Source organism: Loxodonta africana, chromosome 3, assembly GCF_030014295.1.
Source record: "Loxodonta africana isolate mLoxAfr1 chromosome 3, mLoxAfr1.hap2, whole genome shotgun sequence".
In the NCBI taxonomy this organism is placed as follows: Eukaryota; Metazoa; Chordata; class Mammalia; order Proboscidea; family Elephantidae; genus Loxodonta; species Loxodonta africana.
This window is the reverse complement of record NC_087344.1, coordinates 197189081-197207889: the sequence shown is the minus strand read 5'-3', so window position 1 is coordinate 197207889 and position 18809 is coordinate 197189081. Positions and strand designations below refer to the sequence as shown.

The following is an 18809-nucleotide window of genomic DNA, read 5'->3' as shown; positions in this document are numbered from 1 at the left end:
GCAAATTCTTATTTGGTGCTTTCAAATGTTTCACAAACATTTTTCCATATCTTTTATTCAGTATTTATAATGATTAAAAACAGCATCGAATTAATGGAGTTCAAATCTCCCAAGTTGCTCAGTAATAATCTTAGGTACTTCAAGAGACTTGCATGGAGCCAAGAAGCTATAATCTTTTCTGTTTCTTACCAAGACCAGTAACTCAAATATGCACAGGCAACGCCGACTTGAGGGGGTGGGGGCCGGCAGCAGAGAGATGGCTTGCATCTCATGTGCTACTTTGAAAGCTGATAAAATTACAGCCTGAAATTCACGGAGACCTATGGCATGAACTAATATGATCAGAATACTATGCAGTAAGGTAAGTATGTTACCTTACTCTAATGTACACAAATAAGTGAAGGCTTCTGTTTTTTTAGTTAGTGCAAAATAAACAATACTCTTGTAAAAACAATACTCTTGTAAACAGATGTTACCTGAACTGTAACATCAAGTACCTAACAAAAAACACTTGTTCTATCTTTTAGCAACAAGCTGTGCATACCTAAGCCACACACTTACAACCCTCACAAGTCTAAGGGCTGTTAAATTTTAAATGTGACTTTTGATGGATTGCATGCGGAGAACAGAAGAACTCAAAGTTACGTAACACACAGGGAAAGCCCGAACAAACTACTTAGGGAAATTACAGGCACTATTAAACTCTAGCGATATCAGGGAAACTGTTACATGATCACTGTGATTGCTCTTCCAGGACTATGGCATAACTTTGGCGCATAAAAAAGCTGAAACTTTACGTGTTTTCCAACATTATGACAGCTATCACGTCCTACATTGCATTATAGTTACTACCATATAATTCCTTGGATCGTCCACAGCACTGAACATAGTGCTTTATACACTGCAGGTTCCTGAAAAAAAAAAAATACCAGCCTTTTTTCTAGCACAGCAAGATGGAGATAAGGCTACAGGACTATGACAATAACAAGCCTACAGAACTAGGATAATAATTTCATTCAACAGTATGAGTGTAACAGGATAAAAATCACAAGAATGTCTCCCTTGTGGCCCCTGGCCTGTAGAACCTTAAGAGAGTTAGTAATATACAAATCATTAATGACTTTCAAGCAATGTACAGTGTCATGGCTGCCACGCTATGGACTCCCTTTGCCTTGTTAGTAAAGGACCTGGCTCCATTCAGATCTAATAAAAATTCTAAATAGCACAGGGAAAATATTTACCAAAAAGCATACAGCTTTGAAAATGTTCACTATGATCTTCTTTTAGTTACCGTAAGATAGAAATTGTATTTTTGTACAATTGTAAGTCTTTCGTTATTGATAAGCAATATGGAATTTACCAAGTCAGTATTAAGTTGTAACGGGGGAGGAAGATTCAGGAAAGCTCACAATAAATAAGTATAAGTCATTTTACCTAATGATTGCAAATAGGGTTAACCGTATCAATCAATGGACAAAGTAGCAAATATTAAATACGTTATATGTACAAACATAGGAAAAAGAAAGTAACTATATTGAAGTATTTTACATACAATATAACATTTATATACTGTATGTGTTTCAACATATATATTAATGCATTCAGTCTGAGATTTTAAAGGTCACATCTCTACAAGAATTCTAAAACTGGGAAAGGTTTCAAAATAAATGTATTCATAGGACTGATCTTAACAGTAAAATTTATTAACTGGCCTCAGTAACTTTTCTACTCCACTAGACAAAATTTTGCATGAAAGATTCAGATGTGAAATTACATAATTCTCTATTTTTATTTTATTACATCAATTAGACAGATACATGCCATCTAACCTGTAGCTGTTTTTCCTGATGATATCATCTGATGTGTCTTGCACCTCTTTAGCAGAAAATCCCAAAAGATGCCTCCTTTGATTTGCAGGCTTCACATCAGGATTCACTCTCCTGGAATCCTGCTCCAACATGCTGAAAATAAAAAATATGGGGCACTAATTAAAATAAGTTACACACATGCATGCTATATGTAGCTCTGAAGCAAATCAGAATGTCTCTATAGATCCATGTAACACAACAAGAATGCTAGGCATAGGAACAAGCCAAGCAGTGTATTGATGTGGTCAAATCCCTAGCCTGGTACTCTGGACATATCAAAAACAATTCTAAAAATAATTCTTATAGGTATAAAAGCACCTTATTTATAAACTTTCCTAAAAGGCAGTGTTGTATATGTTTTAAAAACTCTATAATCACGTTATATATACATATAATATAGGAAATAAATATAATATACATTTAAACAAATTTTAAACTCAGATAATAACTGAAATAAGAAGTCTTCTTAGATGCTGCAAACTGATGTTTTCAATTTTAAACTCAGAATAACTGAAATAAAAAGTCCTCCTGAATGTTGCAAACTGATGTTTTCAATGAGGGAATATTTGAAATGAGAATTACTTTCTTTGTCAACAGCCAAATTCATTAGCCTTTCACAATGCCAGAAGGCAGGCTATCAAATAAAGTCAACAAAAATTTATTTTAAAAATATTTCTACTTTTATACACACACCCATGTTTACTGCAGCACTGTTTACAACAGCAACAAGATGGAAGCAAACAAGGTGCCCATCGACGGATGAATGGATAAATCAATTATGGTATATTCACACAATGGAATACTACACATCGATAAAGAACAGTGAGGAATCTGTGAAATATTTCATAACATAGAAGAATCCGGAAGATATTATGCTGAGTGAAATTAATCAGTTGCAAAGGACAAATATTGTATGAGACCACTATTATAAGAACTCGAGAAATAGTTTAAACAGAGAAGAAAATATTCTTTGATGAGAGTCGGGAGAGAGGGAGGGAGGGAGCGAGGGAGCGAGGGTGGGGGCGAGGGAGGGAGAGGGGTATTCACTAATTAGATAGTAGACAAGAACTATTTTAGGTGAAGTGAAAGAGAACACACAATATAGGCGAGGTCAGCACAACTGGACTAAGCCAAAAGCAAGGCAGCTTCCTGAATAAACTGAATGCTTCGAAGGCCAGCGTAGCAGGGGCGGTGGTTTGGGGACCATGGTTTCAGGATACATCTAGGTCAATTGGCATAATAAAATGTATTAAGAAAACATTCCACATTCCACTCTGGAGAGTGGCGTCTGGCGTCTTAAACCCTAGCACATGGCCATCCAAGATGCATCAATTGGTCTCAACCTACCTGGATCAAAGGAGAATGAAGAACATCAAAGACACAAGGTAATTATGAGCCCAACAGACAGAAAGGGCCACATAAAGCAGAGACTACATCAGCCTGAGGCCAGAAGAACTAGATGGTGCCTGGCTACAACCGATAACTGCCCTAACAGGGAACACAACAGAGAACTCCTGAGGGAGCAGGAGAGCAGTGGGATGCAGACCCCAAATTCTCGTAAAAAGACCAGACTTAATGGTCTGACTGAGACTAGAAGGACCCTGGAGGTCATGGTCCCCCGACTTTCTGTTACCCCAAGACAGGAACCATTCCCAAAGCCAACTCTTCAGACAGGGGTTGGACTGGACTATGGGACTGGTGAGGAGTGAGCTTCTTGGATCAAGCAGACCCATGAGACTATGTGGGCAGCTGCAGTCTGGATGGGAGATGAAAGGGGAAAAGGGGTCAGAAATTGGCTGAATGGACATGAAAATAGAGAGTGGAAACAAGGAGTGTGCTGTCTCATTAGGGGAAGAGCAACTAGGAGTATATAGCAAGGTATATATAAATTTTTGTATGAGAGACTGACTTGATTTGTAAACTTTCACTTAAAGCACAATAAAAGTTTTTAAAAAACTTCTACTTTTATTTACATGTAAAACTTTTCTATTTATTTCTTTTTTTCCCACCTTCCCTAATACTTTCATCCATCAAATTATGCCCTCTTGATGGGCACAAGTATTGCGGCAAACAAATACGTATACACACGCATACATACACGGAGAGAGAGAGCGCGTAAGCAAATGTTTCAACCTATTGTTGCAGCTGCCGTTGTCAAACCATCTTATCGTGGGTTTCCCTCATTTTCGTTGACCCTCCACTTTACTAGCTCAAAACTATGAACCACTGTGAGGATGGCGCAAGACTGGGCAATGCTTTATCCCGTTCTACATAAGGTCGCCATGAGTCGTAGCCTACTCGACAGCAACTAACAACAAAAAATTAAGCAAATACTGCAACAGTTATTTAACACTTTTAACTCATTAATCACGTGCTTGGAAACTTGGCTCATCAAAAAGATTTTTTTTTGTGTGTGCTTTTTTCATAATGCCACGCACAGAATTTACACTAGTCATAATCGTGAAATTCAACACAAAGGGAGTCTCCCCAGGGACGCACAAAAGAAGGGATGCGAGATTCTATCTAGAGAGATGAAGTGGAGGAAGAAAGGAAGGGTGATGAAAGAGAGCAGTGAAGGGCCCTCTGGTTCTAAAAGAAAATGACTTCTGTTTTGCATAGTTTGTCTCCAGATTTGGGGGAAGCAGGGTTAGGAGAAAACAGGAAGCAGTTATATATCTCTAGAATATTTTTCTTTTATTTCCCAATTCTCCTCAATTCTCTGCTCCCAGAATCACTGCTACCTAGTGGTTCTCACATGGGATGCCGTAGCACTCTTTCATACCGCACACTCTTCAGAGGTGTACCACCAAATTATGACCACTGTGTAAATTTAATTTTGTTACCACTAAGGCTATATTCTGTTACAACTATATTTTCAGACAGAATGTTTACCTGAGCAGTCACACAAAGTATAAAACTTAACACAAATGATGTCAGAGACCTAGTGGAATGTCTAACTGAAACTTAGGACAACTTAGCCTAGTGACTATTTAAGAAAACAGGAGAGAAGTAGTAAACGATAATAATTTTAAACATCAAACGAAGTGTGTGATGATAACTTTGGAAATTTTTTTTCTTCTTTTTGAAATTTACTTTAAAAAAAAAAAAAACTGTTTACCTTTTAATTCTTTTCAAGTGTGGTGCCAAAATTCTACTTATAAAAGTATGCTAGGAACAAAACAACGTTAAGCGCTTCCCCCTCAGTTTACAGAATCTCATCTAATTCAACCACTCCAGTTCATTAGTGAAATCTCCATGTAACAGCACTCCTGTTTGATGGTAGAACTCCCTCTACGCCTTCAAGGACCAGAAAAAGGAACTCTACCACCGTGTTAAAGAATTTCCCCTTGAATTAAAGGAAAATTTTCTTCCTTATAACTTCTACCTTTTGGTCCTAGTTTTGGAGTCTGGCTACTCAGGACTAGTCTAAGCAAGCCTTTTTCCAAAGACCAAATACATCTAACATCCCTCTATCCTAGGCTTTCTTTTTCAAGGCTCTAGTTTCTTGGTTCTTTCACACATTCCTCTTTGCAGCACAGTCTTAGGTCTTTTCACCATATCTGGTCATTCTCCTGTCAATTCGCTTTTCGGAGGTGGGGCTCAGAGCTGGCCACAGTATTTCTCAGGTAGTATTGGGTTTTATAACCACTGTAGTGTTCTAATGCTATTCTTCCACTAATGCAGCCTAATACCTGTAGGCTTTTTTGGCCGTTACATCACACTCTATTTATGCTGAGCCTGGTCAAATGAAAACCCAAAGTATTTTTCTCACAAGCTGATTTTGCACCATTACCTTCCCTTTCTCCCCCCACCTCTAATTCTGAATTTATGTAACTGGGCCTTTGAATCCAGCTGAATAATTTACATCAATTTCTTTTAAACATCATTTTGCCTACTAATCAGTCAAGAACTTTTAAGATCCTAATTAGCAAAATAAACTATCCTTCCAACCAAGGACCAGCATGTCATTAACATCATCACCTACTGTGTACTAAGGAATGAAGGCTCAAAGGGAATTGAGACTCAAAGAGTTAAAACAAAGTCATGCTCTTAGTAAGTATGAAGCCAGGATTTGAATCCAGGATTGGAACTCTACTACTGCATTCTATTGACAGTGTTTCTGAGAATGACTGACTCATTTATTCAACAAACATGCTCTAAATTCCTGTTATATTCCAGGAACTATATTTGATGCTAAAGATTCCAAGATATAAGTCAATTTACAGTGTCTGTGTGAGAGGGGAACGGACATAGATAAAAGATCCTAGAGTGATCAGTGCCATAATATGGGTTTCTGCAGCGTGCTGTGGAAGCATACAGCCGGGGTACTGTATCTTTACCGAGAGGATCATGAGGTCATCTTAACTATTTTATTCTTAGAAGTGATCCTGACAATAAAATTAACTGGCTTCAGTAACTTGTCTGTAGTAAATAAACTGGTAAAAAAGGAAGATGTGAGTGAGGGATGGCATTTCATGCAGGTAGGATAGCATATGAAAAAGGACATAGGCATAAGAGGGCGTGTTTTGTTTAGGGAAGTGCAAGGGAGAGGTGAAGTTAGAGAGGGTACGTGGGCCGTTATATGCACATGTTAGCACACAGTGGGAAGGGGGTCATCTCAGAGATACAGGGAAAAGAGAGGAGACTATAACACACAAGGCTAGATGCTGGATGGCCTTGTATGTCACACTATCAATAGCTCTAATACTTTATTCTATAAAGGAAACAAAACTGGTATGCTCGTTCTTGTTTTAATTTTGGCTCCCACTTATTGTATCCCTTCCTATACCAGGGTCTTCTCTATGAGTCCCTAGTCTAATGGGGAATCTACCTTCTTTGTTTTAAAAATTGGTACTGTATTTATCTCCCATTTATTTAGTCTACTTACTGATGACCACTGCCAGAAAAACAGCAGATAACCAGAACAGTTCCTCTGTTTTCCTATTTCCTTGGCAGACCCCCTTAACAACACACATGGTCACTTGCCAAGTCAAAGCGACTGCTATGGCTTCTAGGAGCAGCTTCTACATGTTTCTGTCCTTGAATCCCACTGTCAACTAGCAATTAACACATTTTGTTAGCTCCTCTAAATTAGGATGCACCTTCGTCTTGCACAGGGGTTTTCAAAGTGTGGTGCCTGGACCAATCTCACCCCAGGCCTGCTTAACCAGAAACTGTGGGGCTGGAGCCTAACAATCTGTTTAACAAGCCATCCAGGTGAGTGTGATACACACCAACATTTGAAAAACACTGCTCTAAAAATGAATTCTGCTTTTCACAACCTCTTTCCTACCTTCAATTCTCTAAAACTTACATGGTTTTCACAGTGAATCCAAAAGAAGTAGAGAGTCTGGGAAGAGGGACGGGGGAGTTAGAGAGGAAGGAGGGATACAGAAATGCACAACAAAAATGGTCATTTGTATGGTCTATGGGTGACATAAATTAAAATAGTTTTTTTCTGGGTCAGAATTATTAATACTTAAAGTTTTTAAAACCCCTTCTTATTGATCATTGTTATTTCAGTGATTTTACTGCCACTATGAAAACCAGCATTTCAATTCATAATTTATACCTGTGACAAGCAAATGCCCTGAATTCAACGATTGAGTTTAGTCTACTTCATCTGTACCTGGGTGGTGCTATAGCCATTTAGCAGCTACACTTGCTTAAAATCAGTTTTGATGTTAACTGGTTTGGCTCATAAGCAGTCACTGCTTTTCCCTCTCTCCAGGCTGGTAATGATTACCATAGTGCAATGACAGCAACCCCTTACCTACAACGACTTTAGTAACTTTTACCTCTTTATAGTCAAATGATCTTCACAAGATTTCCATTACACAGAGCATAATACAGAGTATGGGGCAAAATTACTCACTGGCCCATAATACATTCTGAAAAGGTATTATATTAAGAAGTTTTGTAAAGAGTCTTTTATAAAGTTTCATTTCTCTTTGGTGGTTGTTATTTGGCCTCCATCCCCTGTTGTTTCATCAGCTGCCATCAAATTGGCCGCCAGCTCATGGTGACCCCATGCACAAGGGAACTGGACTACTGGGGTGCAAACGGTTTTCGCTGGCTGATTTTCGGAAGTACAATCACCAGACCTTTGTTCCTACTCTTAGTCTGCAAGCTCCAATGAAACCTCTTCAGCATCACAGCAACACGTAAGCCCCCACTGACAGCCAAGCTGTAGCTGTGCTTTAGGGGCACTGGTAGGGAAGAGAACCCAGGTTTCCCACAGGAAGGCAAGACTTCTACCACTGAGCTACCACTGTCCTCTCCATACCTACCAATTGCTAATTTAAAAAAAAAATTTTTTTTAATGAAATTTCTCTTAAGCTAAATTACAAATAAGCTGATTGTCCAATTCAGCTCAAAACAAAAAAAACTATAAATGATCAAAACCTTTGAAATGACCTACAAAAACTAATTTTAACAATCTGAATAACTGCAGATTTGTATTTCCCTTGTTTTTATTAATATTTGAAGACAATGAAAGTGCTTTATTTCACTGCCAGAATTCAAGATTGTCTTAGTATAACTGTGACACCACAAATATTGAGAGGAATCTGACAGTCCTTGCAGTGGCCAAATGTAGAAAAGAGTGTGAGAAAATCATGGTTGATATGAACTTTTAGATTCTTGGCATGAGTGTCTCTGCATCACTCAATGTCCTTTTTTGTTAATTAAAAAAAAAATTAAATTTCCAAGAGTGCAAAGACATGACTCAGAGTTACAGTAAGGGTTATTATTACAGTGATCATTTATAGTTCACAAAGCTGATAAAGACACCCTGGTGGCACTACAGTTAAGCGCTCAGCTGCTAACTGGTTCAAACCCAGCCAACAGTGCCACAGAAGAAAGAACTGAAGATCTGTTTCCTAGGAAACCCTCTGGGGGCAGTTTCACTCTGTGACACAGGGTGGTTATGAGTTGAAATCAACTTCATAGCACCTAATAACAACAACACAACAGCAACAATATTGATAAACCAATCTAACCTAACAATACTTATAACAATTAGCTTAAGTCAGGTTCTATTCAGTATTTTTAAATAAACTCATAAAAATTATGAAAACGGAAGTCTGTCTTTCTGATCGGAAACATGCTACTCCAAGAGAGACACAATAATTTTAAGCCACAAAATAATCATTACACCAATAAACCTTGCTTAGATGATGGGCCAATGGGCCTGAAAAGTATACATTAGTAAAACACAAATGATTTCAATTTCCCCCCAAAATCTGGAAAAAGTATCATAAGAACTGTTACTTTTTCATTTATGAAATTCTAAAAGCTAACAACTATTTTAGACTATTCATGATGCCACTTAATCCTTAAAATATGATTTTCAGATACCCAATTTTCATACCAAGTGGCTGAACAAAAAACGGCACACTTCCAAGTCTATTCTATTCATTGCAAACCTGCTTTCTTATGGAACGAGTAGATCAACCTTAAATTCAAGCCATCTCAGCAGTAAGAATCCTAGTGTTTCTCATTCCCAAAGGAACTCCACATGCTACTGTTGCTCTATTGCTCTGGAAACTACACTTGCAAAACTGAAATTATTTTAAGCTGAAAGGAGCATGGAGACGGTCAGGTCTTACTGTGGGAAAAAGCACAAAAGTCAGGCAATCTGGGTACAAGGTGTAACTCTGAGACACCCTGCTTGCTTAGGCTTGGGAAAGTTGGTGAATTTCTCTGAACCTCCAAATCACATGTAAAATAGGAAAGGTAACAAATATTTTATAAGGTTTTTCTAAGACTAAATGAAATGACAGATGTGAACATGGTTTATAAACAAAAAGCAGTGCTGTGTGTCCCAAAGATGACACAGAGCAGTTAAGCGGCACAGCTTGTTTTCCTGCCTGCCAGGACTGGGCTTTTCTCAACATACCAACCAGAGCAATCCTTTTAAAATCTAAGTCAGATGGGTGTGCCTCTCTTCTGCTCAAAACCTTCAGATGGCTCCTATCTACATCACAGTAAAAAGCAAAATCCTTACAATGACCAAGGCTTTATATCATTTGACCCCTCCTTCCATCTTATTTCCCTAACCAGTGGCATCACTGGGGTCGGGGGATGCCCCACCTGACACTGTCAGAGGGTGGGACACCAAAATAACCCCAGAGTCCACAGGTGAGCCTGCGCTGCTGAGCAAAGGGCTGCCAAGGCAGTGGCATCACCAGGGCTGGTATCGCCCTCCCCCATTACCCGCCAGTCAGGGTGCAGGCAACTAGGCCTCAATACCTGCCATTCGGCAGAGAAGAAGGTCTCTGCCTTAGCCAATAGCAGAGCAAAGGAGCTGTGGGAAGGCAGGGCCAGGCCAGGCTTCTCCACCCATGGGAGTGTGGGGGTGGGGTAACACCAATCCTAGTGATGCCACTGTCCCTAACACTATCTCCTACTATAGGGTCTCTATGAGTCGGAATGGACTCCATGGCAGCGGGCTTGAGTTTTTGTTTTGGTACTCTCCTTCTCCTCCTACTGCCCCAATAGCGCACTGCTTAAGAGCTAGGCTGCTAACCAAAAGACCGGCAGTTGGAATCCACCAGCCACTCCTTGGAAACCCTATGGGGCAGTTCTACTCTGTCCTATCGAGTCGCTAAGAGTCCGAATGGACTCCACAGCAGTGGGTTTTTTTGTTGTTGTTTTTTTTTTTTTTTACTCTCCCCCATGTTCACTTTAGCTCCAGCCATACTGACATCCCTGCATTTCACGCAAAGCACGCTTCCAGGCCTTTATACTGGCTGTTCCCTCTGCCAGGAATGTGCTTCCCTCAGATATCCATATGGTTACCCTGTCCCCCTTCCTTTAAGCCTTGGCTCGAGTATCTGCTTTACAATGACCATCCTAAAGGCAGCCCCAATAACCACACTCACACTTCTAAAATTACCCTATTATACTTTACTCCTATATTCAAATCATTTACAATTGTATCATTCTACTGATTATTTTTATTATGTGTCTCTCCCCACTAGGATGTAAACTAGGGTTACAAGGAAACATTCCACTTTTCTTATTTTTTTTAATAACATATAAATGAATTTTGTACACCATGCTGCCTCCTGTCAAGACAAAAATTAAGATCTTCATTTTAGGAAAAATAACCCACAACTCAAGAATGGCAGGTGGTGAATTTATTATTACACCGTCTCCAGGTCCCAGAACAGGAAATTACATTAATTTTCATTGCAACTGAGGCTAAAGAAGGAAAGAATGGGAGTTCTCAAGAGTTCTCCAAATCTTAAAAAAGTTTTTTACTTACTATATACTGAATGGCTAACAATTTGATGATTTTTACAGGCTAGTAATAACGGTGGATAATTTACTGGAGACAGAAAAGTGGCTGAGTGAAGAAATAGATCTTCAAGTCAAGATTAAGGAACCCTCTAAACAGCAGTTTTCAGAGCCAAGGATTACCAGATCCTGGGAAGAAATATGGACTTTACAATGGCAGTTTGTCAAGTGAGCCAATGTGTACAAGGAAACAACGTGAAAGTTTTTCATACATTCAATAAACAATTATTAAGCAAGCATCATTCTCATAGGTGATGCTCATTCTTGAATAGCAGTGGAACATTGTTATACTGTGGGAAGATGACGAGCCTGTCATGTTGGAAGGCACTCAAAATTCCACCAGGGAAGAGGAAGAGCTGCCTCCTCAAAACAGAGCTGACAACCTCAATGATGTGGATGGGGTCAAGCTTTCAGGACCTTCATCTGCTGACATGGCACAACTCAAAACGAGAAGAAAGCTGCAAACATCCATTAATAATTGGAATGTGCAATGTACAAAGCATGAATCTAGGAAAACTCAAAAATGAAACAGAATGCATAAAGATCAATATCCTAGGCATTAGTGAGCTTAATGGACTGATATTGGCCATTTTGAATTAGACAATCATGTGATCTACTATGCAAGGAATGAAAATTGAAAAGGAATGGTGTTGCTGAAAGTGAAGAGGACTTGAAGCACTTACTAATGAAGATCAAAGACCACAGCCTTCAGTATGGATTACATCTCAACATAAAACAAAAATCCTCACAACTGGATCAATGAGCAATATCATGATAAACGGAGAAAAGATTGAAGTTGTCAAGGATTTCATTTTACTTGGATCCACAATCAACAGTCATGGAAGCAGCAGTCCAGAAATCAAAAGACACATTGCATTGGGCAAATCTGCTGCAAAAGACCTCTTTAAAGTGTTTAAAAGCAAAGGTTGCACTTTGAGGACTGAGGTACACCTGACCCAAGTCATGGTATTTTCAATCGCCTCATATGCATGGGAAAGCTGGACAATGAATAAGGAAGACTGAAGAAGAATTGATGCCTTTGAATTATGGTATTGGCAAAGAATATTGAATATACCATGGACTACCAGAAGAACAAACAAAGCTATCTTGGAAGCAGTACAGCCAGAATGCTCCTTGGAAGCAAGGATGATGAGATTTCATCTCACGTGTTTTGGACATGATGCTTGGTAAGGTAGAGGGTCAGTGAAAGAGAGGAAGATCCTCAATGAGATGGACTGACACAGTGGCTGCAACGATGGGCTCGAGCACAGCAACGATTGTGAGGATGATACAGAATTGGGCAGTGTTTCATTCAGTTGTATATAGGGTTGCTATGAGTCGGAACCGTTATGATAGAACCCAGCAACAACGGCATTCTTGAAACCCAGTCGCTATCCAGTGAGGCAACCCAAGCAGCTTGTGGAGAGGACCACATGAAGAACTGAGAATCTCAGCCCACAACCTGGCTCGGGTCCCAGCTGAAAGCCAGCACTTGCTGGCCATGTGAGTAAGGCATTTTGAAAGTGGATCCTCCAACCAAAGCCACACCAGATGACACTCCATGAAGCAAAGAATAAGCTAGCTTTATTGAGCTCTGCCCAAATTACAGATTTTTTTTTTTTTTTAAGCAAAGTAAGTGACTGTTGTTGTTTTAAACCTTTAAGATTTTGTGTGGCCTGTTACACAGCAATAGATAACTGATACACTGTATTTATTAATCTTTGAAAAGTTTGTGTGCGAACAACTCTTTGGAATCGCTTCACTTGAAAAAGGCACTTCTTGATCTTTCTAAATACCAGAATAACATGGGTATAAATTTGAGTGCAATCTCTCTTCTGTTGTACTTGTCATCAAGAGAGTCGATTCATAAAACACCTTCCCCTTTCACAGCCATTTTTAACCTTCAAGGGGACAGGCAAATATACTGGATGAGAAGTCTGAACTCTTCTTTCTGCAAATGCCCACCTCTTTTTTTGTGTGTGTACTTTAAGTGAAAGTTTACAAATCACATCACTCTCTGATACAAAAATTTGTATACACCTTGCTATATACTCCTAGTTGCTCTCCCCCAATGAGACAGCACACTCCTCTCCACCCTGTATTTGCGTGTCCATTCAGCCAGCTCCTGTCCCCCTCTGCCTTCTCATCTCCCCTTCAGACAGGAGCTACCCAAATAGTCTCACGTGCCTACTTGAGCTAAGAAGCTCACTCCTCACCTGTATCATTTTCTGTCTTATAGTCCAGTCCAATCCCTGCCTGAAGAGTTGGCTTTGGGAATGGTTCCTGTCTTTGGCTAACAGAATGTCTGGTGACCATGATCTCTGGGGTCCTTCTAGTCTCAGTCTGACCATTAAGTCTGGTCTTTTAAGAGAATTTGAGGTCTGCAACCCACTGCCCTCCTGCTCCATCTGGGATTCTCTGTTGTGTTCCCTGCCAGGGCAGTCATTGGTTGCAGCCGGAAACATCCACTTCTTTCTCTCTGCCAGAGTGGCTGTTGCTCTATTAGTAGTTAAGACAAGGGCCCCAGAGGCAGACTGCCTGGATGTGAATTCTAGCTCTGCCACATAATTGCTGAGACTTCGGTTTCCTTGTCTGTAAAATGGTGATAAACAATACATACCTGAATGCATTAGGAAGAATAAATGAATTAATTTATACAAAGTGTTTAAGGCTAGTACTTGCCACAGAGCAACTGTTTAATAAAAGCTCAACATAACAAACACACAAAAACACTTACCTTTACCCTGTACGGATGGTATCAATACACAGCCAACCTAGATTATTCTAGAACTAATTATGCTCACCTTTTTAATTCATAGTCTTGTTTCCTGTTTTATTCTCACTTATTTCTCATTTATAAATTTACCAAAAGAATGGAAAGAAAAACAAAAGGAAATAATGCTGCCTTACTGAGAATTTTAGTAAAAGGACTGAGATAAAAACTCAAACTGGCATAAGTTTTATCTGTACAGTCCTTAATTCTAGCTGCTCAGGTCATGGCTTGTGATAAACTGGCTGTGGAGGTGATACACTAATGCCAACTTATGTTCAGAACACACAGATATCAATAAGTATAAATATACAGTATATACCCATAATCAATTCAACCACACTAGCCATAACTCAATTAAAAACAACCTGCAGGAGGACCCTTAAAACAAATGTTTGAAATGATTAGCGAAATGACAAAATAGTCCAAATTTAGAGATTAAAAAAAGGGATCAATTGCAAACTGCCTAGAAACCTAAATGATACATAATAATTACATATACAGTATAGTTTTTCGTACATTCAAAAGTTCCAAAGTTCTATGCCACCTTCATATTAGGCTAGACTATCACTTATTACACAGTAAAGTTGCTTATTCCTTTTATTATTTATGTTTTGCAGAACTTACATAGCATGATTCTGCCTGGATATACTAAGCACTGAAAAGGGTGGCTGAGAAAGATACTTCAGATGAACCATCCACATATTCTATGTTGACTAAGACTGTGGTCTAAAGAAAATACCAAAGTCCTAATTTATACTCATCTGGCCTAGTTTCTCACTGATCTCTCCTCACAAGACAGAAAGCAGCAGAAGTGGCCACACCATCCCCTTTTACCTGCCAAAGTAACATTCAGTGACTTACTAAAGGTAAAAAAGCACTCTTCTCTTCATTATAGCAACTGAAATCTAGGGGAAAAGATAGCCAAGAGATACAAGATAAAGCCACTGAGGTACTCTTTACAAGCTTCCTCATATACAGTTCACATGAAGGCCAAAACTAGAGAAAATCATCAACAGAATTTTCCATACCCTCAAAACCCAGTCTAGTGCTTGATAAACTCTATGCCACTTTTTTCAAACAAAGGATGAAAGCTACAGAGGCCAAAAGATTTTTTTCAAAAAGATAAATAAATTAGACTACTTGGATAAATGACTGTCCTTGGCTCTGCTACCCTTCTGCTCTCCCGGACTCAATAACACCTGGCATTTAGATGTATTTCTTCAGTTTACGCATCACTTTGATAAATGTGGAAAGTACTTTTAGCCAAGAACTTGAATTAGATTTCATTTAAAAATCTGGCTGAACAAAATCATGTATACTTGGTGGTTTGAATTCTGACATTTAAGTTATTCAGTAACTTTTAACCTACTGCCAACAGTGATATCATACAGCAAAATGTGCTCAGCAACTGAATAGGAGAAAAAAAAAAAATTGGAGCCAGATTTGGGGACAGGCTCATCTCAAGATAAGAAGCTAGAATTCTTCCTGTGAAATAATAAAAGGCTGACAAACTTTGAGAATGCTGGAATAAAGATATTTTATTTCTAACCAGTTCCAGACAACTCAAACTCAATGCCATACGCTCTGTGGTCGCCTTTGCCTTAGAACATAGTCTCATATGAAAACCACCGAGTAAGCTGGTCCTTAAGTAATACGGTTTACCCTGCCTCATCCAAGTCTGATGTCTTAAACTACAAAGATTTCAGTCTGTGAGGGGACAGCACCTAACCCACAACAAATAAGGAAAAAGCAACATCAGTTTCAACCATTTAATTTTTTTTTGAAGACCTAGCATATTTAAAACCTCCTTGGGAAGCTGGGCTATTGTTTGCAGAAGAGGAGGATGTTATGGGTTGAATTGTGTCCCCTCCAAAAAATATGTTGAGTCCTAACCCTCTGTACCTGTGTTATGTGACCTTATTTGGAGCTAGGGTCTTTGCACATGTAACTGCATTAAAATGAGGTCATGCTGGATTGTGATGGGCCCTCAGTCCAAGGACTGGTGAGGTCATACTAGATTGCAATGAGCCCTCAATTCAAGGACTGGTGAGATCATACTAGATTGCAATGAGCCCTCAATCCAAGGACTGGTGTTCTAGTAAGAAGGCCATGTGAAGAGAACACAGGGACATACACAATTTGAAGATAGAAGCAGAAATTGGAGTGATATGTCCACAAGCCAAGGAATGCCAAAGATCGCCAGAAACCACCAGAAGCTAGAAAAGGCAAGAAGGCTTCTTCCCTAGGGCCTTCAGAGGGATCAGGGCTCTGATGACACCTTGATTTTGGACTTCTGGCCTCCAGAGCTGTGTGGGAATAAAATTCTGTTGTTTAAAACCACTCAGTTTGTGTTAATTTGTTACCGTAACCACAGGCAACTAATACAAAGGATGAATGTGGTGACCTTTAAAATAGAAAGGGGAAAACATAACAAAGGAATCTATAAACTGCAGTCCTATGTGACAGGAAGTTCTCCTCACAGGGTTATGCTGTCCATAAATTATATAAGGCAGACCTATTAATATAGAGGTATCTGTCTAGAAATTTAATAAAATGTCCCTATGTACATTATCTTCTTCTAATTTAATGGATTGAGCACTCTTGCAATTTCCATAGGGGTTAATGTATGGAAAGAAAGAAATACAAAACTATACACAGGAGTTTTCTACAGTAGTTTTCTGGACATACTTTGGAATCACCTAGGGAAAATGTTTTGTTTAAATTCAAATGCCCCACATCCATCCTAGGAGATTTCATGCAGGGATCCTGAGTCGGGCTCAGTTAGCTCTCTTTTTAAGATCCCACAGTGATTACAACGTGCAGCCAAGGTTGACAACCACTGTGAAAAAATTTAACAAAAAAAGTCATCCAAACAAAACATCAGGCAAATTTTTCAGATAAAACCTGTAATTCCTACCCTTACTCAAAAATCAACAAAGCTGAGAACATTGTAAATCTAACAACAACAGATTGCAAGTAGTATTTAAGATAGATGTTTCTCCAACTGCTCTTAATCACCCAGTCTTATAAACAAACAAGTATTTTTAGCACAACTTGTTGCTGGTTAAGCTTTATGTTGCTAACAGAACCTTTTGAAACTCTTTTCTTTCCATTAAAATTAATCTATTTTTCCTTTCTTTCCTCTTATCTCCACCCACCCCCCTTTCTTAAATTAATTTGACTCTCTCTACCAAGAAATATTTTCACAAGTGTCTGAAAAGAACACTGCTCATGCTCCCCACTCCACCCTATTTCCTAGACCATGGGCTAGCACAACAATGCTATCTGAGATTTACATCAATCTTTGGGGAGTAGAGCAGAGTTAAACTTGGCACAGTAGTTAAGGGCTCAGGCTGTTAACCAAAATATGGGCAGTTCGAATCCACCAGCCACTCCTTGGAAACCCTATGGGGCAGTTCTACCCTGTCCTATAGGGTCGCTATGAGCGGAAATTGTATCAACTCTACAGCAATGGGTGTGGTTTTAGTTTTTAATGCAAAATGGTCTCGAAGTACAAACTTACACACACACAAGCTTAACTCTCAAACAGAAAACATCAACACAGAGTATCGATGAAAACCACGCCTCTGGTATGACCAACATCAAGTGTGATCTTTGAACACTTCTTTAAGGAAGTAGGAACCGAAGAGGAGGAAATTCTAAAGATTAAGCAATTAAGCTCCTTCCCCACAAAGAAAATACGTCTTCCCCGACCTCATAAAATTTAAATGTGGTAACTATCTGTATCCTGTCCAATTTCAACAGTTAGACGATTCAGTGTATTTAGAACAATTATAAGAAGCTATTTTTTATGTTTATAATACAAAAGTATTTTTTTTTTTAATGTTTATAATACAATAGTAGCAGTAATGAGATAAAGAGACCAGCTAGGAAAACTGAAGTATCTTAGAAAATGTACAACCGGAAAAAAGTAAGAAAGTTTAACCAGTCATATAAGGCCCAAGATGTGAAAAGACTTTTTTAAACTTTTTTTTTTAATCCTACTGTGGTAAGCATGTATAACAAAAAATTTGCCATTTCAAACATTTTCAAGCATACAATTCAATGACATCAGTTACATTCACCATGTGATGCAACCATCACCATTATTTATTTCAGAAGTTTTTCATCACCCCAAAACTAAAACTGAGTATCCCTTAAGCAATAATTCCTCATACCCCGTTCCCCTCAGCCCCTGGTACCCCACTACACTTTTGTCTCTATGCATTTGCCTATTCTAGATATTTTTGTTATTGTTGTTTTCATTTTAAGAAGCTTTGTAGATTTTTACGAATATATGCTGTTGAGATCTTCTTTTGAAGAAATAATCTATAATAACCCAGCTCCAGCTTCTAAACTCTGGAATTCCCAAGGAAGGTAAGTCATCTGACGCACAGCCGGTGAGAGGGTCCCAAGTATGAAGGGGAATAAACACCCCTACAAGAATTTCATTGATTCCATACATAGGACTGGGAGTCAACCCTGCGCTGGGTACAGGAAAGGGTGCCTTTTGGTTACGGCAACAAAATGCAGCCCCTCAGCTGTACCTTTCCCACACCTTTTAAACGTCTTCTATTTCCGGAGGACATCAAACACTCAGAATGGAGAAGAGAGGCCAGCTGTTTACACTAAAACATGATCAGGAATTAGCAGCCCCATAAAGGATGCTGAGAACCTTTCTAAGGCCAGACCAATTTCCTGGAGTCAGGCAGTTGGCCTGGGATACCCCAGGACAGAAGAGCTGGCACAAAAGAAAGAAGAACAGGATTGGAGCCAGAAGACTCGAGGTCTGGTCCCAGAGCTGTGAGACCTGGATCAAATCTGCACACTTCTTTCACTTCTATGAGCAAATGTCTGTAAAGTCC

General features: G+C 39.1%; 1 protein-coding gene across 1 annotated transcript in view; it reads right to left on the bottom strand.

Moving 5' to 3' along the window:
• Positions 1-18809, bottom strand: part of ATF6 (activating transcription factor 6) — a 261968-nt gene that overhangs the window by 161027 nt on the left and 82132 nt on the right. The window contains exon 10 of the mRNA XM_023554220.2: positions 1830-1961. Within this exon, the coding sequence (XP_023409988.1) occupies positions 1830-1961 (132 nt within the window). The remainder of the gene's footprint in view (positions 1-1829; positions 1962-18809) is intronic.